Consider the following 26,486-nt stretch of genomic DNA (forward strand, 5'->3'; position numbering starts at 1 on the left):
GGCTAGAATGACATAAAGTCTTTAAGCTCTCCACTGGTGGCCATTTACCGTACTTTGAAGGCTAATCTCTGCGACAAGTGCAAATTGGAAATCCGCTGTCAGTTACTGAAGGTTTCAAAGAACTGTTAATTTTGTAATTACTTGTGAAATGAGAAATATTTAGCTAGCAAAATGTAGGCTTGAATCTGCTTACTTTTTCATTATTTTGTCCCCTCTGTGTTGGGGTAATAGAACCTTGATCGAATTTGTTGGCCTATTGCATCAGTATTACCCGGAGCGACAAATCCGCAATAGGAAGGGCAGTCCCTTGTTGAAACTTTCAGAAACAGACCATCTATATTAAAAAACTGGAAGATGTATGACATTTACTCTGGCTGCATTTTTTATAAGTCGGAATAAATCAAGTCCGATAAATAAAAAGTGGACACATCTTTTATCTTAAGTGGTATTACAAATCCAAACATTTGGAACCGTTTTATCTCCCCTTTTGATAAGACGCGGCGATATTAAAAATGTATCTAGGGGTGTGTGCGCGATATTAGAATGGAATTAATACGTCTGTTACGAAGCAGAGCACTAAACGATTTTCCGCGAAAAAGAGTCGATTTTTCGAGGGGTTGCACACGCTATCGATATCATGAATGAATAAACGGTTTCGGGGGTGCATGGCAATAGTCATGGCGAACAAACAACGTTCTCGAGAGCTGGCGGCTAACAAATACCATGAATTGTTTATGGATTAATCAAGCTCGGTGTGGTGTAAGTGCTGCGACCCGCGCCATTGGGTCGCTTGTTGGGTTGCTGCATTCACCGAACCTGAATTTGGACCCGGATAAAAGCAGTACCAAAACTGTCAAACAATTTTATTACTTTCAATTGAAAAAAATAAAAATAAAAATTATAAAAATGCGTAAAAGTATAAAAATTGCAGTTTCAAATTTACTTCCTTTATTTGTTTACTAGACAATTTTATTTAGGATTTGTTTAATTTTCATAAAGTAAATATTTTGGTTTCGTGGTTTTAAAATGATAAAAACCATCAATTATTGTAGTACTTGTTATAAGTAATAAGCGTCAATAAAGATTAGAGCGCTACATCGGGTGTGTCAAAAGTCGCGGATACGATTTTGAGAGTGGATATTAGTGGTCTTATTGACCGCTAAAAAAGTAATAAAAAAATCATTACTCCTTATTTTAAATGCAGTAGTTCGTAAAAGTTGCAAAAAAAGTACACTTTAATGTGAAAAGCAGACCTGTTAACTTTGTTTTTAATGAATTGTTTTAATGTTTATTTGACTTATTATCACATTTTTCAAAAAAATACATTTCCTTTGGTTTTTAAAATGAGTTAAAAACACCAGTGGAAAAGTACATCAACTTTTGGCAACATTGAATACTGTTACCATGGTAATATATTTGATTAATATTTTTCTAAAAGTATAAAAATAGGTGTACCTACTTGTACATACAGCGTTGCCATTTTATGTTTTTGATTTCAGCCAAATGAAAGGTTTTGTAAATTTTTTTATCGAAAATAGTGTTCTCTATAGCTCTATCTAGCTGCTTTTAAGAGATTATCTGCGACTTTTGACATACCCGATATTCCGAAAATTACATGCAAACAGAATTCTCCTGAGAATTGCTTAAATTCGGTTTAGAATATTCAACAATATTTAAACAAATGTTTATTCATTTTGATAAACTTTCGGAACTATTTTTAAACACCGCAGCACAAAAAATGGTATTAATAAACATTAGATATTCGTTTCAAAATACATTTGTTTTACCATAAATTATAAAAACGATTTCAACGAGATTTTATCACTAGTTTTTTATTGTCTAAACAAAAACAAACTAGTTAGACATCAAAAGGGATAAAGTATTTTTTTAAATAGTAATTTTAATTAATTTATAATAAAATATTAAAATTAAATATAACTGCATTTATGTAAAATAAAAATTAGGTAGCAATAAATGACAGTGATGTGGTATTTTTTTAATAATGAATACGTGGACAAACAGTTCCCACAAATTGCTGTTTACGGATTTTTCTTCTTTTCTAATTTAAATTGTATCACGTAACACAATTATTTTTCGCTGATTAAAATTTAATGCTATTGTTAAAAGTAAAACTACAAGTGCTTTAAATCATTCTTTTAAAAATAAATAACGTAAACAGTTGAGATTATCTTAACGTTTCCTGCTATTAAGTGTCATAAAATAATCTATTTTTTACCATGCAATAATGCAGGGAAATAGTATAAGGTTTATTCACGAGCCGTAATTAATTCAAGAATATTTAAATAAGTTGGTTATTTCTTTTGTCAAGTTAGTTTCAGTTTCACTGTTTTAAAATTTTGTCGAAAACGTTTCCTAATTGCTTTAACAACTTACCTGCCCCTGCTCCCTATTTTTTATAATGACTTTAACGACCATAATAGTTTTCCGAAATGCGTAAATTCCGAAACTATACCAAATTATGTTTTTAGAGTTAATCGCTTATAAATGAAGAAGCAATTTTTTACCTGCTTTGAAAAACCAAATAACGAATTAAATGCGTGAATTTTTGCGGTAATGGAGGTTGTAAAGTCCCCGAATTATTTCTTGAATGAATAAAAGCCCGGAAAGTAGCGCCCTCATACTGGCGGTAAAAGACCAAAGTTTGAAAGCGCCTGCGCTGGCTGTAAAACTTGAACGTTTCTGTATAAACCGCAGTAACGCGCTGAAGATCTTTAGTACAACTTCGACTCTTGTGGAGGTTGATTCGCATGAGCAGCGCGCGTACGAACTCATTTCAGTGATTCGTGATCGTCCGGAGTAAACAGTGGCTGTGATATGATCGTTTATTAACAGCAAATTAGTTGTAAACCCGTTGAGAATAAACCTATCAGTAAAATGGTCAGGCTAAAATAATAAAAAAAGAAAAAATAGTTTCGCGATGTGGCTGGAACTAGTGTTGAATTTGGTGTTTCTGGCGACTTGTTTGTCCGCAACGCGCTACGATGGTCCCGAGGGGTGCTCCTGGTTACCGGATAACAACGATACTTCTTCGTCAAAGTTCAGCGTGACGTGCAGAGTGAGGACTTTGGACGGCACCGGCACCAACATCAGTGCTTTGCCCGCCGAAATCACTTCGAAATTGCGTTTGTTATGCAGTGAGGTGTTGTTCTTCGAAAGCGCGCTTCCCACTCAAGGGCTGCAGCGGCTTCACGAACTGGAAGAATTACAAATTACCAACTGCAAACTCCTCAACATCGAGGCGAACTCGTTCGAGGGCCTGTACAATGTGAAGAGGTTGGCAATTAACACGTTCAATTCGGATTGGAGTTCGAGTAAGACACTTGACATCAACGCCGACAGCTTGAAGGGACTCAAAGAACTGCAAATCCTGGATCTGGCCAATAATAATATCCGGGCTGTCGTCGATGGCACTTTCTGTTCGCTCGCAAATCTGCAAACACTCAATCTGACGAGGAATCGAATTAAAAGTCCGGAACGGTTTGGTTTTAATTTACCGGAGTGCAGTAACAGTGAATTGCAAAATCTCGATTTGTCACACAATGAGCTGAGAGCGCTGACGGAGAACTCGGGTTTTTCACGACTGCGAAGACTGCAGCAGCTCGACTTGAAGAATAACAACATCAGCGACATTTCCGGTGAGGCCCTCGCCGGATTAGTGTCTCTCAGAATTTTGAATTTGGCAAATAACAAAATCGAAAGCCTTCCTGAAGGGTTGTTTGCCGGCTCGCGCGAATTGCGTGAGATTCATCTTCAGAATAATTCGCTCTTTTCGTTGGCCAAAGGGCTTTTCCATCGGTTAGAACAGTTGCTGATTCTTGATTTGTCCGGAAATCAACTGACAAGTAATCACGTCGATGCGGGAACTTTCGCTGGTCTTATTCGTTTGATTGTTTTGAATTTGTCTCACAATGCTTTGACTCGCATTGACAGCAAAACTTTCAAAGATTTGTATTTTCTTCAAATATTGGATTTGAGGAATAACTCAATCGGTTTTATCGAGGACAACGCTTTTATTCCTCTCTACAATTTGCATACTTTGAATCTGGCTGAAAATCGGCTCAACACCATCGGCCCATTGTTATTCAACGGTTTGTTCGTTCTCAGCAAACTCACTCTAAACAATAATTTGGTGGTTAACATCGATTCAACAGCATTCCGTAATTGTTCGGCTCTGAAAGAGCTCGATCTGAGTTCGAATGCTCTTCAGGAAGTGCCTGACGCATTGAAGGAGCTTTCCTTTTTGAAAACGCTGGATTTGGGCGAGAACCAGATTAGCGATTTTCGGAACGGTTCGTTTAAAAATTTGAATCAACTGACCGGCTTGCGCCTCATCGATAACAACATTGGGAACTTAACCCGCGGGATGTTGTGGGATTTGCCGAGCTTACAAGTGCTTAATCTCGCCAAAAACAAGATCCAAAGTATCGAAAGAGGAACTTTTGATCGAAACACCCAACTCGAAGCGATCCGTCTCGACGAGAATTTCCTAACAGACATTAACGGTGTGTTCGCTACTCTCGCGAGTTTGTTGTGGCTGAACTTGTCCGATAATCACTTGGTGTGGTTCGATTACGCTTTCATTCCCAGCAACCTGAAATGGCTGGACATTCATCGCAATTTCATCGAACACCTGGGTAATTATTACAAAATCCAGGACGAGATCCGAGTGAAAACTCTCGATGCTAGTCATAACCGCATTACGGAAATTTCGCCGATGTCTATCCCCAACAGCGTCGAGCTTTTGTTCATCAACAATAATTTCATCAAAGTCGTAAAACCGAACACGTTCCTGGACAAGACTAGTCTGGCCCGCGTGGACATGTACGCCAATGAGTTAGTAAATCTGGACATGAACGCGCTGAGGCTGTCGCCGGTGCCGCCGAACCGGTCCCTGCCCGAAATCTACCTGGGTGGCAACCCCTTTCACTGCGACTGCACCATGGAATGGCTGCACCCGGTCAACAACATGTCCGCCTCCAGGCAGTACCCCCGGGTGATGGACCTCGACAATGTCATGTGCAAAATGACCCACTCGCGGGGCATGGCCCACATGCCCCTGACCCGGGCCAAAACCAGTGACTTTTTGTGCACCTATGAGACGCACTGTTTTGCCCTTTGCCACTGTTGTGACTTCGACGCTTGTGATTGCGAAATGACGTGCCCTAACAATTGTTCTTGCTACCACGATCAGACCTGGAACACCAACGTTGTCGATTGTTCCGGTCAGAACGCCATCGAGATCCCTCACAGGATTCCGATGGACGCCACCGAGGTGTATCTCGACGGCAACGACTTCAGGGAACTGCAAAACCACGTTTTTATCGGGCGGAAAAATATGCGAGTGTTGTTCGTTAATAACAGTGGAATCGAGACGATTCAGAATAGTACTTTTAACGGTCTCCACACGTTACAGACGTTACATCTCGAGGACAATAAAATTTACGCGTTGGAGGGTTACGAATTCGAGCATTTGTCGAATTTGAAAGAACTCTATCTACAGAATAATGTGATTTCGAGCATCGGGAATAAAACTCTGGAGCCGTTAAAGAGTTTGGAGATTTTGCGATTGGACGGTAATAAATTAGTGGTGTTTCCGGTGTGGCAATTGTCGTCGAACTCCCACTTGACCGAGATAAGTTTAGCCAATAATCGGTGGTCGTGCCGGTGCAAATTCCTCCAAGAGTTCACCGCTTGGGTTGCTGATAACGCCCCGAAAGTCGTCGATAGTGCCTCGATCCAGTGCTACAACGGCGAAGCAACGCCTCAGCGTCGCGACCTTGACTTCAACAGCACCGCGTGCAGTGACTTTTACGCCGGAAGTTCCGTTATAGACTCGATGTTAGTTTCGGACTATTGGAAAATGGTCGTAGTGACTTTATGCATTGTGATTTTACTCCTCTTGGGCGTCGTTCTCTGGTTCGTGTTTCGTGATCCCGTTCGCGTTTGGCTTTACTCGCGTTACGGCATAAGACTGTGCAGTTTCCGGGCCGCCGCCGCCAAACAATACGAAGACAGGGACAAATTGTACGACGCCTTCGTGTGTTACAGTCCCAAAGACGAAGAGTGGGTTGTCCAGGCGTTGGCCGCCGAATTGGAGTCAAACTTCCAGCTCTGTCTCCACTACCGAGACCTACCACATGCCGCCTACCTGCAGCACGCCGCCCCCGCAGTCTTGGAGGCGGCGGAAGCCAGCCGAAGAGTCTTAATCATCCTCACTCGCAATTTCCTTCAAACGGAGTGGTCCCGTTTCGAGCTGCGTCAAGCCCTGCACGAAGCGCTCAAAGGGCGGGTGTTTAAGTTGGTTATTCTGGAGGAAGGGCCGCTCCCCGAAGCTGAACTCGATCCCGAGCTCAGGCCCTACTTAAAGACTGGCAATCGAGTACGATGGGGCGAGAAGCGGTTTTGGGAGAAACTGAGATACGCGATGCCCTCAGGTGAACCGAGAGGAAAGATTAACGCCAATTACCGAAGAAACATCAATAATTACACAATCGATTCGAGGGTTGTTGCGAACGGAACCCACAGCCATACGTATCCAGAGAAGATTAAGACTCAGGGCCCCCCTTCTCCAGGCATGCAAATGTTCCCGCCGCCGGCGTATTCAGCTGGGGCGCCCCACGAGCCGGACGATGCGAATTACTCCTCGGCGACGACTGCCACGCCTTCCCCCAGGCCAATGAGACGGGCGCAGGAACCCAGGCCCATCTCCGACCACATTTACTCCAGTATCGACTCCGATTACAGCACCCTGGAACGTGGGGGGTCCGGCAGGAGGGGGCCTCCATGGAGACCCCACGTTATGATGCAGACTGCAGGCGTCAACAACGGCGGCCAGGCCTATCTCGTGTGATAACTTAACTGACTGACTAGGTATACATAGACTCGTACTGAATGAACAATATTTAAAATCATAACTTGAGTCGAAAACGTGTAATTTTATTGTTTGTATTATTTTTGTACATTACCTGTAAATAGATCAAATATTTATTTGTTTTTTTTTGTATCATTTTGTGTATATTTTTTACGACTTGCAAAACGAATTATAATAAATACGATGTGAAATTTACCGGCTGTGTTTGAATGGAACTGCAGTGCAGTGTTCTCGCCTCCCCTGATTTTCACCAAACCAATGAATAGGTGAGTGCTTATGTGTTGTTGTCGAGTCCGAGTGTTATTGATCACCTGTTTAACAAACACTCATGTGTACCACCAAAAGCACATCTCAAACCGTTATTTCTCTTCATTTCGACTTTTCACCACGATAAAAAATTACGAGACATAATTTCTCATTAGATATGCAACAAGTAAGTATAATTTTCTACTTAATCAAGCTTATTTGTGACATCCTATTATCCCTAAATACTTTATGATTTACTGCTAATACTTATTAACAATTTTTCACTCATTTTTAATCGCATGAATTAATAATCTTACTAACAAAGTGGACAAATGCCTGGCTCAATTTTTCACAGAATTTTTGTTATTTCAAGCCAATATGTTTACTAAACGTAATTTTCATTTGCTATTTTAAACTGACAGACATTAAATCAATACGATAATTTTTATAACGTATATTATTTATCACATTGAAATAATAAATTAAATATAATACTGTACATACACAGACTTTCAATCTATTTTAAATTAATTAAATAAAATAATAATTCTAAAAGTAAAATGGTGTCTCTATGGATAAATGTCTATTAATCTGGCTGTTTTCGTAAACTGAGAAAAATTATCTCTTTGACACTGATAGGAGTTCCTACCTGGCCAGTAGGGGTTGGTTATACGATGACATTATGATACAATGTACACCTGCATCTGATAAAATAAACATTCAAGGCGTATGGGGTGAGAACACATGGCATTCGAGTGTAGGTGTTGTGAAGGACATTTTTTGCATTGAAAAAATATATCGATTTTACCCGCCTGATCTATATATTCCGGCTGGCAACAAATGTAATCTTTCACGGTTTCCGAAACGTGGGGAAGGAAATAAAAAAAGTCTATTCTGATTAGAAAAACTGATAAAATATATCACACGTCAAAATATACATATTTTTCGCCATGAAATATATTTAGGGAGATTGCACTGTTACAGCTGACGTCTCTTTTAATTGATCCTGAAACTGACACTATTTCAAGCAGAATTGCAGAATCAGTTAACAATTCAAGAAGAGTTGCTTCACAAATTTCTCTTTATTTAATTCATGATGACTTGTGGAAACAGCCAGCGCAAATCAAGTTTGAATTTGACAAGATGTGGGGTTGAGGGCCGTTCACATCCACTAATTACCATTCAATTGACATACAAAACTGTCCGAGTTGCTCGTGTCCATTGTATACAAAACAAAATAAAGTCGGTAATTACGGTTGACACAAAAGGCACGACAATATTGTTAATCGGAGGATTCCCAAGACGGCAGTCTTTGCAATGACGTTGTAGATCGTGTCCAAGTCATCCCCTATCTGGACAACATCAGCATCATTAGACACCATGACGAGAGCATGCTTTGTCCAGGGCCACTTAGCTCATGTAAACCAGAGGACAATGGGCACGTCGGCCAGAATTCGGCTTTGTTTTCCACTAATAAACCCTTCACGTCTGCACCATGGGAATTCGGAACGGTTTGCGATTCGGAAAAGCACACACCGAGATCATGAATTTTCAATAAATGCACAACTCGGGGCTTTTTAAATTTTATTTATGAAACGAGACTCCAACTTTCGTTTTTCATCGACATTTCGCCCGCGCATGATTAATACAAACGACTTACTTTTTCATAAACACAAAAATACACAACGTGGGATTTAATTCAAACAAAACACTCCCTAATAATGCTTGTTATTAATAAAAATACAGCGGAGGCTTCGCATTAGTTGCAGGCATGTTGTAAAATATTAATAAAAAACACTTTGAACGGAATTCTGTAAGTTTGTTGGAAAGTGCACTCTCTGAATCTCCTACCCGGTTTGGGTACGCAGAGAAATTACTAAAGCTCAGGTCGTGCGTGTGGAGACCCAAATAAAACACGGAATGCCACACTGCGGGTATGCCTCGAAATGAAAAAAGCACAGCATCGGGATTCTTTACGAACCTGCCCTATTCAGTCGTATTTACAGTGTGTAAACAAGTCGAAAAATCTTTCTCTGGAGACAACTTTCCGAAGCAATTAACAGCTCAATTAAATACGTTGCTGCTCGCCATTAATAACCCTTTACCACCAGTAGTTTGAAACTCTACGTGAAACTTTTAATATCGGCCATTTATTATGGGAATTTAGGATTCGTTCTGGATTTTAATTACCATATTTTCCCCATACGACTGCCACTCCAGTGGAAAAGTGTACAATTTTTCGCCGAGTTTAATTCAAATTTAAAAAATTGCGGACGCGGCTATAAAACGGTTAATTGGTTCCGAAACTCGATGGAAAATTGCTCGTAAAAATCGTCATGTTATGCAACACGAGGGTTTAGTACTTGACAATAAAATAATTTTATTGTCACGAGCCAAGATTGGCTTTTAACAGAGTGTGAGATTAGTTGAATTAACAAAAACCGAAAAATTAATAAGCCACGCGATAGTCATCGGGAGAAAGCTCATAGATATTTATTTTTGGGTGGTTTGCGTGTTGGGTAGGTGATGGCGGCTTCCTATTGTTCTTCGACATATTTAAGAAAATGAAATTTTATAGCCGGTCTTGGCGGATGTGTGCAATTAGGTCCGCGCTTCTGAGGTGCTTCACTGTCTAGTACTCTAGAAAAAGAGCTCTTTCGTCAAAATGAATTTAATTAGTCGCTGCAATGTCTACGGCGAATTCTAATATTAATCCCACACGTTGGCAAGGCGGTCTCAGAACAATGGACAATAAAATGTTATGATATCAATGGACAGAAGAGCGCGCTAGCTCTAAAAAGGATCGAGATCGAATTCTCCTCCGCAGGAGCCGTCGAGAATTTATAATGAAGAGCGCTCTCGGACTGACGACCGAGAATTAGTGGGCACTCATTACGGAAATAAAAAAGCCATCGGCACAAACCAGTTTGTGTTTGTGTCGTTATTACTGGAATTATTCGCTGGAGGAACGCATTTTTCGATTCAACCTTTAATGGCTTCTCCGGGATATATGCTAATTCCTGATTAGAAAAGATCCGAAATATTTGCTTAATTTTAATGAAGCGACACCAGCCCGATACGTCTTAATTAGTTGCATCCATTTTTCTTCCAGTTGGTTTATATTCAAATTAGGTAACGATCCTTATTCAAATATTTTGACAAAATTTAAATGAATAATGACACATCGGTTTTCATAAACATCATTATCATGCAAACATAATGAATTATTCCGCTTCCAAATTAAAGCGTATTTGCTCGATCCCGATTTATTTACCGGTTGGGGGACGCTTTAAACTCAAACACGAAATCTCCAATTAAATGCCCCGGCATTGCCACTATTAAAGAAATTAATTTTGTTCAACATAAATATCAGATGTATTTTCCATTTATTGAACAAATAAGTTATGGCGAATGATTGTTGTTATACACAATTAAGAAACGTATCTAGATAATTGTAAAGTAATTGAGGGAATTATCAATAAAACTCATTAAACTGCTTCAGTTGGTTTTGTTAGACGATGTCCTGGAATAATTTATAACTTTGTTCGTGAAACGTCATTATTCGAAAATGCGCATAATGCCTATGATTAGAACTTAATTGAAACGAAATACATTAATACATAAATCGCGTCATTTGACATGCAATTAAAACGAATCCTTCATAGACACGAACATCCCTCCAATTGCTAAACTACTTGGGTCATTCAGTAAATTAAAATTTATGCTTTTGGGAATTTGTCTTATAAATAATGTTGCATTAGTGGAATAGGAAGGCCGCTAAACGAAATCGATACGAATTGATTGTTTGATAATAGGTTTTGAAACTTGTAATTGAAATTATCGCATTAAATATTAATTTTTAAAACATTAGTTATTTTTTTGTCATGTTGAAGAAAAACACAGGTATTTGGAGTTAATGAATTCAGGTTTTACGTTCTCGTTATGAAATAAGAAGAGTTTTCTTCTTCATTTTACAGCGTAGCTTTTTGCGGACGTCAACTAGGACAGCAAATAATTACGAATAATAAACTCCTTAGGTATGAAGTTTTCTTGTCCTTGTTCGATGGCAGTTAAACGACCTCGTGATGGGTTAGTTGCATGGTATGAAAGCCAACATCCGAGCGAGTTACATTTGAGTCATAACTCCAGTTTTGCAGGAAGTTGCAAGAGAGCAATAAAACATCCATTTCGAATTTATCACTCAAGCACAGACACTGATTGTGGAGCAGAAACAGCTTCAAGATCCCTCAGATTAGAAAAGTACCAAACTTCTTGTTGATCTAGTTGTGCGCACGACCTCCTTCCTTCACGCAATCCTCCGGTGTTAAACGTGGGTCGGTCATTAGACTAGCGCTGCACTTTTATAAAATATGATTTACCGGACGGGTAGGTGAACTAGTCCGCCGCGCCGCCTCGGGTTGACTTTTAATAGTCGGGCCCTCACACAATGACCCACGAAGACGCTAACGCCGGTACATGGCCTCTTTCCAGCAATTGCAACATTCTGAGACAAATTGTGTCCTACCATTCAAATAAACGACGTAACGAATCGAAATTGATCGAATTAAAGAGGAGACGCTAGTAACGTGGGTTGCACGAAGGGACGCTGAACAAGATTTAGACGGAATAAAACTACATGTAACAATAATCCGGCCCTGACCTCTTATCACGAGACGTATATTCTTACTTTCAAATGACAAAATTTCTAACAGATCCGCGCTGATAATACGGTACATCGGACATATTTATTTAAATTATGCAGTTCGGGCTGAAATACTGCAAATCTACATGTCAGTAAATAACAAGCAATAAATCACCGATGTGCTACATATGTGTATGTTGAATGTTAATAGTCAGCCATAAAACTGTACCCACTGTGAAACTCTACCACTAACACAATAATTAAATACCTAAACTAAAATGTATTCAGCTAATATTATATTCTCACAATGGTCGAGACAGCGGATGGTTATGTTTTAAAACGTAAATCTACAAGAATAGAGACCTGTAAAATGTAAATTACAAACACTTGAACGTGTAATAAAGGAATTGTTGTCTATTAAACGGTTTTCTCACGGTGCAGTTGACGAACATTTCATTTTGTTACGAAATTAAGGCATTTTTTTTTATTTTCTCTAAATGTTTTGTCATTGGCTCCTTATTAAAGAAATTATTATTTGCGAATCAATCGCCAAATATCCTGATTTTTACAGGAAACAAAGTAATTAAAAGAACTCTCGACTGTAAAAAATAGTAAACCAACAATCAGTCTTTTGGTTTCTCAAAGTATAACGTCACGGAGCTTTAACAATTTTGTTAATTTACGCTAAATAATCTGTCAACGGCACATTCCTGGAGGATTTATTGTTTGGGAATCATCCGTATAGCTTTTCTAATTATTGCAGAATGTAAAGTTTATCTGAAGAACCTCTCGTCGCAAAATAATTTTAAATCGACAATCTTTTAGAGCTTTAATATTTTTTTTTACTTTAGTTTCAGAAATTGTTAATTGTGAAAGTAAAAGTACAATGTGTTTTTAAATGATTCTCATCTAGTTAACATTGAAATTGGTTTACATGCATTGAATACTCTGTCAATAAATGTCACAAATTGTCAATTAAATAATTTTAAAAATTTCGTTAAAATGCAACTAAATTGTTACACTGTGCAAGAAAACACTTTTATTGTTGAAGCTTATTTGCAAACTGGAGACTAATATTCGGTGTCTAAATGCCTGTCATTAATTCTATAAAGCGGCATTTTTTTTATATGGGACTAGATAAGAATCATTTAAAAACACATTGTAGTTTTACAAAGAGAACTTTTGTGCAACTCCTTTTAGTAAATTTTTAGGAGTTGTATTGGCAGTGCTAGGCTGTGTCATCACAGTCAACAGTCATTACTGTAATTTAGTGTGTGATCTATCAACAGGGTCATCCATTGATAAAGCCCGAATAATTAACAAAAATTAAGAGGAAATTGATTGAACAGATTATCATAAGTTAAACCAAACAAAAACAACAAAAATAGAAAGTAGAAAAAATAGTATATTACACTCGTAAGACTCTAAGACTTAATTGTGCCACTCATTCTATTGAAGCACTCCTTCGTCGTGCTCCAAAACCATTCGTACCACAATAGAATGCTTTATAAAACTCGTATAATAATATACTATTTCGTTTTCTTTTTCAAAATATTTTATCATTGGTTCGATTTTAGACGATTATTTTATGACGAATATGTGGAATTTTTTCTTGATTTTTTCAAATAACTAAAACTTAGGTAACTTGACTTCCTCTGTAAACCCGACGACCACTTAAAGCTTGATGTGCTATTTTTCTTCTCTTGAGGAAGGTAAACCCAAGTAAAATTTTCCAAGCCAAATGAGACATGTGAAGTCATCCGAAAAGTTAATTCGGGCTAAAATCCGAAAGTTTTTAAAATAAATATTCCAGCTCAGCTTTGGTAAAACTTGGACGTAATGGAAGTCTTGTTTTATTTTGTTCCAAGAACCTTACATGAATTTTAAGCGCCAGGCCAGTTTCATTACTCCCATTTTTAAAGTCGGTTAAATTTTCTTATTCTTGGCGCTTGGTGAACTTGTTAGTATTATAGGGTTTGCGGTTTTAAATTAACTTCAACACAAATTAAGTCCGTTAACCAAACATATTCTTTATTAAAATTACAGGGAAACTTATTGGGAAAATGAATTTTTTCTTCGATAGTGTTGAGTGTTTCATTAAATTCGGTAGGATTTAAAATCCCGTGTCGTATTGGGCCCGAAGAAAGGCCCTTAGCAAAGTGACTTATTTATGGGGCCATGACCATAAATTTGGTCTTAGAAAAGTGACCCCAACTTTGCGGCGTCGTTTATAAAAATGATGCGGGAAACTCCAACACCACCCAAATTGGTTTACACACCTAATTATGTCGTATAAATTTATTGCTACTGCTTTCTCGAAGCCGCCAACAGATGTTCAAGAAGTCGTCGCGCACTCTCCACTTTCACATATCTTTTAATTACGGTCAAAAATAATTAACATTTCGACCGTTCCTGCAATAATTAACCAAGACGATAATTAGAGCGACGATTGTAAAACTTCAAACGACTTACAACCCTCGTGAAACCTCGGTTTTACGAGTTTAGTTTTAAACAAGATGTATCTTTCGAGGGAGCGGGGATAATAAAATGCCCCGTCTCCCGTATCTGTGGTCAAGTGGTTGACCAGAAGGACAAAAGTGGCGCGGTTTATGACCCCGACACAGCGCTATTTGAGGGAAATTCATATCGGGCTTGTATTTGTATGTATCGTATAATTTTGCAGGGGATGAGGTAAAAACATAAAACGAATCTCGGCTACCGACAAACGAGGGTTCGTGGACAACCACCGTAAAACTTTCACGTTTTATTGGACCATATAAATAAATATTCGGGGGCCGGCTACCGGAACCATTGTGGCCATTACCTGCCAAAATGCAGCCGAGAATTTCGCTTATTTATTAAACTTCGACTGGGATAAAGGGTTTTACACGAATTCGGTGGCTAGAAATAACCCAAATCTTCCAATTTGTCAAAAGCTTGAAATGTTCTCTGTTTATTCGAGGGCCTTAATGTCAATCTTACCGGGAATGTTATTTTTAAAAGAGCAATTTCCTACCTACCACGCGATGTATAAATAGATAAACACGTGGCCATTGTTTCCAATTATTAACTCGAAAATTTGATACACATGGTTTACAGAGGCGTAGACAATGTGGGTAACTGACATTTGAAGGAGTCACTAATTAGTAAAGTCTGGATTGTAGGTCGCAAAACACCTAGGCCCGGTTGCTCAGTTCAAGCTTAAGCTTTTGCTTACGTAACCCCGGCTTAAATTTAAACTAAGGTTAAACCACCGTTTAGCTAAACCGGGATGAATTTCTCACTTATGCGGTTGGTAGTACTAGGGCCGCCGACCTGCCACCTTTCGCAAAATCAAAATTAAAAGAAAAAGAAAAAAGAAAAATAATTACAACGAAATGGTCTAGCTGTTTCAGAGGTTTTTTACTATTGTAAACATATTTGACCATTAAAGGTTTTTTTTCTAAGAAACATTCAACAATAATTATTTCTTGTGGTACAATTTATTTATTTATTTAATTTAATCAAGTAATTTATTTATTTATATTGTTCTTGAGATTAAGCGCCTGAATGCAATCAAAGGGATTAATGAATACAGCCAACCTTTTATTTGGCAGCACAAAATTTTTAAATAAATAATCAAAATAATCTCTATTATGTAAACTAAAAAAAAACATAGGTTAACATAAAACAGAGATAGTTCACTCATTCGAATTTATTTTTTGTTAAACTGTTTATTATGTAATTAATACAACAAAGCAATAATAATATACTATGAACAATGAACTAATTAGTAACAGGAAAATATTTAATCAGTTTAATTTTTCTCTTTAAAGAATTTAGAACAAGATCTCTGATTTTTGTCAGAATTAATTTTTTTCGTGCGCTCTTAAACGGCTTCAGTTGCATTTACGTTTTCAGTTCTCTCATAGATAAATTTATGTCAACCTTTTCGTTTATTCGCTCTTCTAAGCTTCTTATAATTTCATATCTCTCAATTATTGTCAGAACTTTACGTTTTGTAAATTTATTTATGGCGAAAAATGGAGTAAAATAAATATTTATTATTACTAATCGCCTTTGTTCTCAACACATTGAAGGAATAAATGTATGGGAATACAAAAGTCATAAATCGCAAAAAATCTGAAAAATCAAAAGAGCACAGAAAAAAACATATGTAATTTTTTCCTGTTTCATTCAACTGTAGTTACAAATTTGTATCTCCAATAGTTTTTGGTATGCCATTCTATTTTTTTATTTAAAGTAAGTTTTAGTAAAATGTCCAACCATAAACATAACAACTTGTTTAGACCTTTTACAAAATTAAGTAAAACGTTTTTCAAACATTCTGTTAATCGACGAAATTGTGAAGCCAAGAAAAGAAACAAAGCAATTTGGGTATGGAAATGAGAGTAGATTCTTTAAATTATTTTAAAATTCACGGTTTTTATTTAGTGTTATCAGGTCTTAATCAGTATCAGAATTTTCCAATATGTATTATTACTGTTGCTCTTAGAATTCTCTTGGTATAGCACTTTCTACTTGTGGAGAGAGGGCCTTTTCAGAAAAACCATAAAAAATTATCTAAGACGATGTCCCAAAATCGATTTAATAATTTTCCTAACTTCCTACTACTGCAGTGGGGAGAGAAATATCTAATGCACTAGATAAATTATATTTTAGAAAAAGAATTTGCCTAGAGTAAAGGTGAATTTATTGAATAAATTGTGTAAATATTAGGTATGTAAAAACTCAACAGCTGATGTACCTGTACAAAATTTAAAATTATTCTTGTTACGAATAGTTTTATTTTTGTATAAATATACTATTTCACAATATTTTGAAAATAAACAGTTGCTTTCATTTATTTCCCTTAGTAATTTTTAACTATTATTTTAATCAGAGTAAGGGGCGCAATATTTAGGACCTGCATACGGACGGACAATTGTCTTGGCTCGGCTCTGCACAGCAGTAAATTGATTTGCACAGTTTATTTGTCGCTTCTATGCATTTGAAGACTTGGGTGTCCTCAGTTTTGAAGCATAACAATTTTATATAAATAATTTAACTGTTAATTCTAACTAATAATTCTAACATCAACTTCTCTTGACTGTCGGATTCTGCAGCAATTACAAAAATAATGTTTAATATACTGGAATAAGAATAAGTAACTTGTTATCATTATACTTTTTTTTAATATAATAACTTATATGTTGTTGCCATGGCCCTCCACACATTACTGTTATTTTCAACTTTATTTGTTTATCACCAGTTAACTCAAACTGAACTGAAATTTATTTAAAAAAGCTGTTTCGGTGCATCATCAGCAAATTCACTATCGAATTCGGTAATTTATTAGTTCTTTATTACAAATTTTCAATAAAAGCAATTTTTTTCACATTTGTGAAAGTAAACAGTATATGGGCTAGATGGCCCTTCAGCAGTGTGTTTTTTTCAACATTATTGGTCTGCATATTTTATGATTTTTTTAATTGTCACATATTTTTCGTAAAAATACGAAAACCCACTCTACGGGTGTCTGCTGTTGCATTAAATCTTAGTGCAGTTTGGGCCTATGCGCTATTTTTTTCATCGAACATAGTCAAGTATCTTTTTTATACTCCAGTGTTAGTTTATAATTTTGAACAAAAATTTTTTTTTTGCTCGTAAAATTGCTACTTTGGTTTCCTTTATTCATTTGATAACGATTTTAATAAAATTATAAAGTCGTCTATATTAGTAGCGTTAATATTAAAAATGTTTAGCGATAAGCCAATGCTTAAGCGACTAACATCGACCGCTTAGTTAAACCAGTGCTTAGCTTTAGCTTAGTCGATATTTCGTAGGACCTTAAACTAACATAAAAAATCTTCCTGAACCCGCAATTTAAATTGGGACTCCTTTAATTAATGTTGTGGACAAATAAATTGAGTCAATTCACATGTGCATGTTCAAATTTGTTCTGTGACTGTAACGTTTCCAAACAATAACTCCTCAAAGTTCAAATACTCCAATAACGTGTAATTTGCATTTGATACAACTCGAAATTCAACAATCGAAACACCACTGCGCAGTTCCTTGTAATCTTCATTGGGACGTAGTGGTCTTCACTTTGTTTGAAATAGAATAGAAGCTGTTCAAGGCTGACTACCAATTTTCTTAATTGAGTTAGTAGTTGCGTAACGTGTCGTTTCTAACTATAACTGATGACAAAAATCGTTTAACTAATCAAAAACCTGGCCAAAGAGTCATGCGAGCGATCCCTTGCGACTTTTTGTGTTGTTTCAAGGAGGCACTTGAAGTCGGCGCGTTTTAATTCCATTAATATCAATTCATCGTTCGGAAGGGTAGGAAAATATTGTGTAATTACGGCCTTTACTTTGTGCGTTTGTTCCATCCTCGGCGTCGTAAATCTATAGCTTTCGCCTGCTCCCGTCAGGGATTAGACTTGCAGATGGCCCAAATTTAGTTAGCACTTTAATGGCCGAAGTAATACGATTGTAACAAGCGTCTTTTCGTTTTTGTGCCGGAAGCGGAACCTTTTTGAGATTGACTTTGATCGCCTATGCGATCCCGATTATAATAATCCAGCGGGTTCATGGTAGTTCGTGGGGTGGTTATCGATTCCACCACAGAGTGTATGACAGGCACGTATTCAACAAACTGCCTCGCAATCTGTTTTCGCGAAGATGCAACCGAAGAGACGGTTTTAATAATTATAATAAAGACGCTGGTCCAGCTAAATCACCACTTGCCCGGGCCTAGACCGTTTTTTGGGCGAATTTCGCGATTAAAATCGCATTTTGTCAGTTGAGTTCGTTCCAGCTAGGATCGATAATTATAGACGACTTCGTGGAACGGGGTTGTCCCTTCTTGCCAGCAACAATAAAGCAATAAATTAAACTCGTCCGTCAAGAAACTAGGTTAGGGCTACCGTAGCAATTGAGCAATAAACCAATAAAGTAGAAAGTGGGCTCAAGACGGGCAGTTTTCAACAGGTAAAGCCATAAATTGCCACCGATTGGTAATATATACAGCTTGCATTTTTTACTGGCCGCACAGAAGCAAACTAGAATCCTGCGAAAGTTTTGTTTTTATTACTTTAAAACTCTCATAAATCCTGTATTCAGATGAAATTTAATAAAAACGCCAAAGACAACCTTTTGATTTATGGCGCTAAACTCCACTTTTGGCACAGTTCTTTCCACCTGAAAAGGACGTCGCTTTTAAATGAGAACAGGTGATTTATCATTCAAAGGGATGATAACGTCTTTAAATTGTGTATCGAGAGTAAGTCCGACTGAGGGAGGTGACCAGGAAGGGGTGATAAATCAGTACAGATTCGTTGCGTGTTGTAATTTATTTTCAAGGGATACGAGACTGAATTTCTTTTGAAATATAAACTAGAGGCTATTTTTTCCGAAAGTTGCAAGAATAAAGGTTTCTGCCGGTGAACCGGTGGAAATTTTATTTACAAAGAGAATTTTATAGTAACTCGTTTTAAAGCTAACTGATGGCTTAAAATATTTACAAGCTAATGCGAGTTAAGCGCACGAATTAAGATAATCGTTTTAGGCATCTAGCCGGGTAATTTCCAAAATAGTTTTTTGCCAGGTCGGTAAATGTTTAGAAAATTGTTAATAGCATGTAATAACGAACTACCAAGGCACATTATTATATAATCAAGTAAAATTGAATTGAGTTGGACGGAACGACATGAGAATACCGACGCTCCTCTACCTTATAATTTTGTTTATAGATAAATAAATAAATGGCATGAACAGCTCAATAAACTCTACCGGTACACATTTTAGTTTTTTGTGTATTATTAAGCGCTCAATTAAAACTATTTTGCGTTTACGTCCGAACCCAAGTATTTGCCGAGTCCTTCACCCATAAACATTGTAATGAAGGTTGTAAAGCTGACCCATCTTTAGTTTGGCCAGCTGGAGCCTCAAGAAGCACACGTTTCTGAGGAAATCCGTTTTCCTGAATAGATTGTTTTTATTGGAGGGGCACTTTGGGTCCCACTACTGTTTGGCCGTATTTGATTGTGCCGATGACAGGCACCAAGATATATCTCAATATTGCCGCTATAAATCTTTATAGTGATCTGTGGCCGAGAGCTGTAAAAACACACAATTCTCAGGAAAATAAACGCAAATCTGACGAGCGGTTTAGCTGTTTTCTAGAGCACTAAATCCGGTTACGGCCATGAATAGAGGTAAATATTGGGATAATTCGTCAAAGTGCAACGTGATAATAAAACCTTAGAAACACAAACAGCGGTTAATTCAGACTTACACAATTCTCACCTTATAAACTCGTATGATCTGCAAGGCAAGCCTTTGATAAATAAAATGTGACCGTTAGAGTGTCAACATTAAAGATTGCATTGCTATCAGCAAGTTTGCGAGAAGAAGTTTGCAGTTAATGTAATTTATTGCGTATACAGCTGTTTGGTGGCGAAATGTTGAGAGGTTCCCATTCAAAAATTTACACTTTCATACATTATTATGCACCTCCAGAGAAGCGATTATTACCGTCAAGTGCAAAAGTTTCTATTAAACTTCGTGCTATCTTATATTCATAAGGTGCAAAGTAACATTTTCACAAAGCTAAAATTGTTGCATCAAGGCGAATGTAAATGTGAGAGATACTTGGCAAATAAGAAACAGAAGGGTGGGGAATCTAAATTGATTTTTAACAGAGTTTGCAACTTGGACCAAGTCATTGATGTAAATCCGTGTTATCTCTAACTGTAAAGTCCATTAATTATAATTAGTTTGGTGTATTTTTTGATGCGCTGGCAGTTCCATTAGGCCCAAGTCGTCAGGAACTGGGCGGCAAATTGGCAATGATAGATGAATAAGTTGCGACACTTGTCCGGCAGAAATCAAGTCGAGCAGAAACTGAAAGCAGCAGACACTTCTGTGGCGGGTCGTTACCTCTGGTCATTAGAAAGTGTTGCTTGCAAGGGCTACCGGACGTGGTGGTATCATTTGTCACTGGGACCAGCCCCATCGTTTTGACTCTGCGACGATGTAATAAATATCCATTAGATTAGCGCCATCCATTTCCTTCACTTTGTTCTACAGAAAATCTCGATGTCATCCCACGATAATGAGAGCAATCGAAAACATCACTGCACATTTTTCAACTAACAAACGAGATTTGCGGGATTCCGTTCGATGGCATTTTTGACGACAAAGTCCTGTTTATTTGTTTGTTCTCCGCCACTCCCTCTCCACTCAGTGTGAAATTTTAAATAAGTAATTGCCATGTGTCTGTGAAAATAAATCAATACGATCTTTGTGCACGGTATGCGGAAGTGATGGATTTACGTCTTTACTGCTACTGCTGAAAAGTGATGTTATTCGGTGTTACACAAACAACTATTTCTCAATACTGTGGAAAAATTAATTATTTCCGACGCGACTTTAATTAAACGTGTTTTCAGGTACTGGGCAAATAGATTTAAAAATAAATTAAGCTCACTCTGGCGCTCATTTCCTTAGCACACTGTCTGACCATAGACTCTAATAAGGAAATGCGCCGGAAAAATAATCGACAAAGACTCCACTTCTAATCTGATCCGAATCATAATTACGATGAAGCCCTCTTGCCCCAATTGACCCTAATGGATATTTATTAATGATTTCCGTTTTCCCGGAGAACACCGGCCTTGACCTAATCACGCGAAAGCTTCGTTTTCTTCAAGCCAATTGATTTGTTGCCAAATATTTCGCAAACTGCGAATTCTTTTGTGTCGGACTTACAGCCTGTGATTATGTGAAGTGCTTTAACGGTGCGCACTAATAGACTCGCATCTAAAATGAAATCTTGAGGCACATAGCGAAAAGCCTTAAATGCGTGTGTGCACAACCAAACATCAAATTAATATAATCTTGCAAATAACGAAGCATAATCGCTGGTACCAGGAAGCGATGCCATACGGTACACTTCATAATTAGTGGAATATTGCAAGCGTGGTGATTTTTCCAAATCGCCAGTGACTGAAGAAAACGGAATCAATTGTGTGTTCTCTCTATGCTAATACCTTGAATAATAAAATTAACGACTTCGTCTTAACTGGCCGACAATGCCCACGTGAGCCATTGGACCATCAACACCTTTTCTGAGACTCATTGTGTCGCTTAGCATCGATTAAAGTTAAATTGAACATCGATTGCAGACCACCCTCATTGTTGCCGTAAAAATTGAACCGCGTCGGAAATGTCGCCGGGAACAGTCGCGTTATTCCCCTAATTTCACGTCGTTGCCCACAAGAAAAATGAATTTATAACAACCATAAAGCTTAAATCTTTTTATTTTGTAACGATCGAGTCATAACCGTTTAGATACAAGCTCATAACTTTGGATGAGAAGCATGCATTAAGTTCTTGTGCCGTCAATCTTTCCTCCCGAAATTCATGAGTGTCAATCGACGGTTTCCTACTTTTTCAGCGGCGTAACTGAAAACTTGTCGCTTTTTGCGTTGGCAACGACAAACGAGCGTCTGTTTGGGGAACAAGTAACATCAAGACGATCGGATGTCGCAAGGAATTTGTCATTTGAAACGCCTTTCTGGTCTAGCGCTCAGCACAGTTGTGTCTCTGTGTCCGATTATTTGAATATGCATCCATGTTAATGAAATTTATTAATAATTAATTAAGTGGCGATTAGAATAATTTATAGTAATAGTAGTACTCCCATGGCGCAGGCGGAATTTATTGGTGCCTTTATGGGAGTCGTAAAGTTTTATTTATTGAAAAATTGATTATGTTTTTGCCTCGATGACATTTTTATTTTATTGATTAATGTGTGAGTGGACGGGACCAACGGTTCGCTAACTATTTTATTCACAAGTGTTGGGTGATACTACTGATCGTTTTACTTACGGTTTCTCGACCAACTACAACAAAGTATTGATTCGGTTTTTATACTTTTACAATTAATAACGGGACGCGCGATTAATTGATCTGATCGAGTTTAATTTGATTTTAATTAAATATACCTTAAATGCAGATATTTCCAAACCGCATTAATTGAACATAAAATTCCAATCAATTTCGCACTTAATTGGATCTTCTAAAAATTATTTCATTTGCAAATTTGCACCGAGTGAATTTTTTGGGGGCCATCTGTTCCCCAAATTCCGTTGTTCCAGCAAGTTAAATGAGTTTCTTCAACCGTGTCGGTGTTTGCTGGGCATGAAAATATTTTTTATGTTAATTTGGCTTTCTGAAAATATTGGAAACGAGTGGGGGTGCGCTCATTTGTTCCCTGAAACTGATATTCTGTCAAAATGAAATCCGATCTGAAACACATTTCTTTCTCTAATTGGAAACAAGCCCTCGCGACCACAACTTTTTCCGTTTTTTGGTTTGACAGATGTTGGATAAAATGTAAAAGAGCTAATTATTAAAACGGTGATTTGTCACCTTGTCGTGTTCTGGTCATTAGTCTACTAATGCGTTGTCACCTAAATGCTTTTCAGAGCAAAGATATTCCAGATGTAGGTCAACACTAACAAAAGAAGAAGACATCATAAAAGTGTCAGAACAATAACAGAATCCGCTTTCTACATTTATTCCTGTCGGTGTTATGGCCAATGATGGACAACTTTATAATAGCCACCTAAAAGTCATTTGTGCCCGTAATGGCAGCTTTGTGGAAAATCGAATTCTGCTAGTGCTGTATAGTTAAATCAAAAGAAAACAACGAGACTTATCAGATTTAAATATGTACACGCAAATATGTGATAGCAATCGAATTTTATAGACCGTTCTGTATTTTTTTAATTCCAGCGAGTTAGAATTTTCCCTGTGTTGGAATTTTTATGAGCTATAAATCAGGCATGTTAAGGGACAAAGGTTTTACGATATGATAATTTGTTGTTAATAGCAGCGACAGAGAACTGTTTGCGCAAGAATCAATAATTGGGGAGATGTTTTTCGGCGGTGCCCACACGACCTTATCGCCACCATAATTAGTAAATTCTAATTAGATAATTACGTAAAAAAGAGACAAAATCACATCCACAGTTATTTCAAGCCATCTAATTAAATTAATTATTGTGTAGATAGCGTGGAGCGTGTTTAGAACCGGCCATCTAGCAACAAAACGAAGAAGTTAGATGAGCAATCAGTGTCATTCACCAAGAAGTGGAATCACCCCGGGGTTTTGTTCTACGGAGAGAACTCGAGGACCGGTTCTGATTTAGAACCGTTTTTAAAACTAGTAGTAGAGTATTCGATTTGAACGTTTCTTGTAATTATATAAATAAAGAAACTGAAGTATCTCTCTTAATTGGCGGTCGGATGTATAGTGGGTCGGCATGCAACAAGGAGCAGTTATCTAGCAGGAAATATTTTAACGAATTATAAAACTGAATAAATTAAGATTTGTTTTGTACTTTGAGGAATGCACTGTTGCGCACAGACTACCAAGAATTTCAATAAAAGGTGTCGTCGAATAAACGTTTTAATATCTGGACGGTTCAGACATTGCTCAAATATGGTCAACGGCTATAAACGAAATTGTTTTTGTTGTAATTAAGAATTTATAACACGCCTTCAAAACACAAATATAATTTATAGATCCGCTCGCTCGCTGTACAATTAATATTTAAAAACGTCTTAGATCATCACAGTATTAAAAATTGATTTATTGTTTTCCCTTCAGTGGAAGTCAAAATTTTCAAATGGTCGACTTCTTTAATTGCCACTGCACACTGATAGATCATTACACACATTACTAAAATAGATACATCAAATCATTTATTAGACTACAAGACTTCCAAATTATTAATGATGCCTGCCATCGCATAAAAGTAGCTACAACTTTATTTCACGGCAGAAACGAAATTATTACTTTGTAGAAACTTTCTTCATTAGATTCATAATCAATACTTCTGCCTGAAAACACTGCAGTTGTAAACAAAACAAGAACGCTTAAATTAAAATGGAATAGGCCAGGTCATGTAATGAAAATAATTCTTGCTTTCGATCCAGATTCCAAAATAAAAAATTGTGGCAGTATATTCATTAAGGCGCTCGTTTTATTCTTTTGTGTTTGTCTCTGACGAGTCATTTTGGTTAATTTTGTTTGAATGTTGTTTGTCTCGGCATGAAATTGCCATCTATTTTTCATATATTGTTTAATAGAGTGTCAGATATTGTCTTCAAAGCTTGGTCGAGATTTTTACAGCAATTTACCCTCTTCACAGTGTACAAAAATGTTTCAATTATTTTTAACGAGCTGTTGCAAACGATCTATCATTTTTCGTATAAAACAAAGACAGCGCTCCGGTTGGGGTTTTTAGGGGTAGATAAGCTTGGCGATAAAAATTTCCAGTAATTTATTATTTGAACTCTAATCACAATAAGAGTAAATGTATTGTTTACAAGTTGTAACGACAATTAGTTGATGTAGTATCTAAACTACCATTAAAAATTAGTAGAATATTTATACGGTTGTTACGATATCGTAATCGAAAGCTATAAATTTATGGGAAATTATAATTGAAATTACCCAAATATAAATAAATCATTGAAAGCTGCAGCGGATGTCACTGTTTGAAAATGATAAATTCCGACCAAAATAAAGCAATAAATAAGCGATAATAAGACATGTGCAGGACAAGAGATTAAATTTAAATTGGAGGCGATTATGAATCAAAGCTGATTTTTTGTCCGAGACGTAAAATAATTAATTAGCAGGAACGGTTTTCGTGTACGTTTATTCTAAGCTTTAGATGGACGAGGAAAGCCCATTATTCTCGTAGAGATTAAAGCACAAGTCACTATCTTTGGTCCCCGATGCAAAATAACCCTTTTAAATGAAACAAAGGGCCTGTGGCAAATTTCCCCATAGTCGAGGCAATCTGTTTCCGAACCAGTGCAGCCAATTATACAAGTTTTAACTCCCCAATAGACCCAAAGTACACAATAAATTAGGGAAACAGTGAATCCGCGTGTTGGGTGTATATCGCGTATTTCAACTATCTGGCGGTTACCCAGGTCGTCCTCCAACGAAACAACCTTAATTATTCCGCGGGCTATAAGGAAATAAGGCACAAGCACGACCCGATATAAACTCTCGCTTTTTATTATTCGCGTTCAGGTGAATTTCGCTATTTATCTGATTAATTCAATTTAAATTAAACGGTTCTACTTTAATTAACTGCGATACCGAATAAATTGCTCGCTTGGGTTTCCATCCACTCAGAGGACGATCGCTTTTCTGACTGAGTCTACAAAAAGGAACACATTTTATTCATTAATTTTCGCACATCATTTCGATAGATACAGATCCTTGGACCAAACGTATTTGGTGGGCGTTCTGACGCCTGATTGAAAAGTAATCTTACGTTGGGCGTGTGTGTGCTTATGATATCGATCGTTAATATAATCCATCTTCGACATATCAATAAAAAACCGCTAGATTTGTTGTTCCTATAAACCGTGTTATATTTTTTATTCGAAATTACGAAGTTATTACAAAGTGGCTTAAGTTACGAAGAGCTGATTAATAATTTATCGAATTTTGTTCACCTGGCTTGTTAGCCGTAAACACTCATATTATATTCTGAAAGTAACAAGAAAACTTTGTTGCTGGTTGTTACCCTTACAGTAACCCAACACCAGCACAAACATGTCGACAATTAAAACATGATCCACGTGACCCAATTAGTGGTGTGTTTGCTTTGCAACAAACTTCAGC

At 37.2% G+C, this 26,486-nt stretch overlaps 1 protein-coding gene and 1 long non-coding RNA gene across 2 annotated transcripts in view; both read left to right on the top strand.

Annotated features, from left to right (window-relative positions):
- The first annotated feature begins 2,715 nt into the window (after positions 1–2,715).
- Positions 2,716–7,087, top strand: Toll-7. The gene has a single exon (XM_967316.4). It carries the CDS (start codon positions 2,939–2,941, stop codon positions 6,869–6,871), a length of 3,933 nt encoding a protein of 1,310 aa, XP_972409.1. The 5' UTR covers positions 2,716–2,938; the 3' UTR covers positions 6,872–7,087.
- A 78-nt stretch (positions 7,088–7,165) lies between these two features.
- The window catches only part of LOC135265850 (uncharacterized), a 61,715-nt gene continuing 42,394 nt past the window's right edge, over positions 7,166–26,486 (top strand). The window contains exon 1 of the long non-coding RNA XR_010333687.1: positions 7,166–7,325. This is a non-coding gene — a long non-coding RNA (uncharacterized LOC135265850). The remainder of the gene's footprint in view (positions 7,326–26,486) is intronic.

The sequence above is a fragment of the Tribolium castaneum genome, chromosome 4, assembly GCF_031307605.1.
Source record: "Tribolium castaneum strain GA2 chromosome 4, icTriCast1.1, whole genome shotgun sequence".
NCBI classification, from domain to species: Eukaryota; Metazoa; Arthropoda; class Insecta; order Coleoptera; family Tenebrionidae; genus Tribolium; species Tribolium castaneum.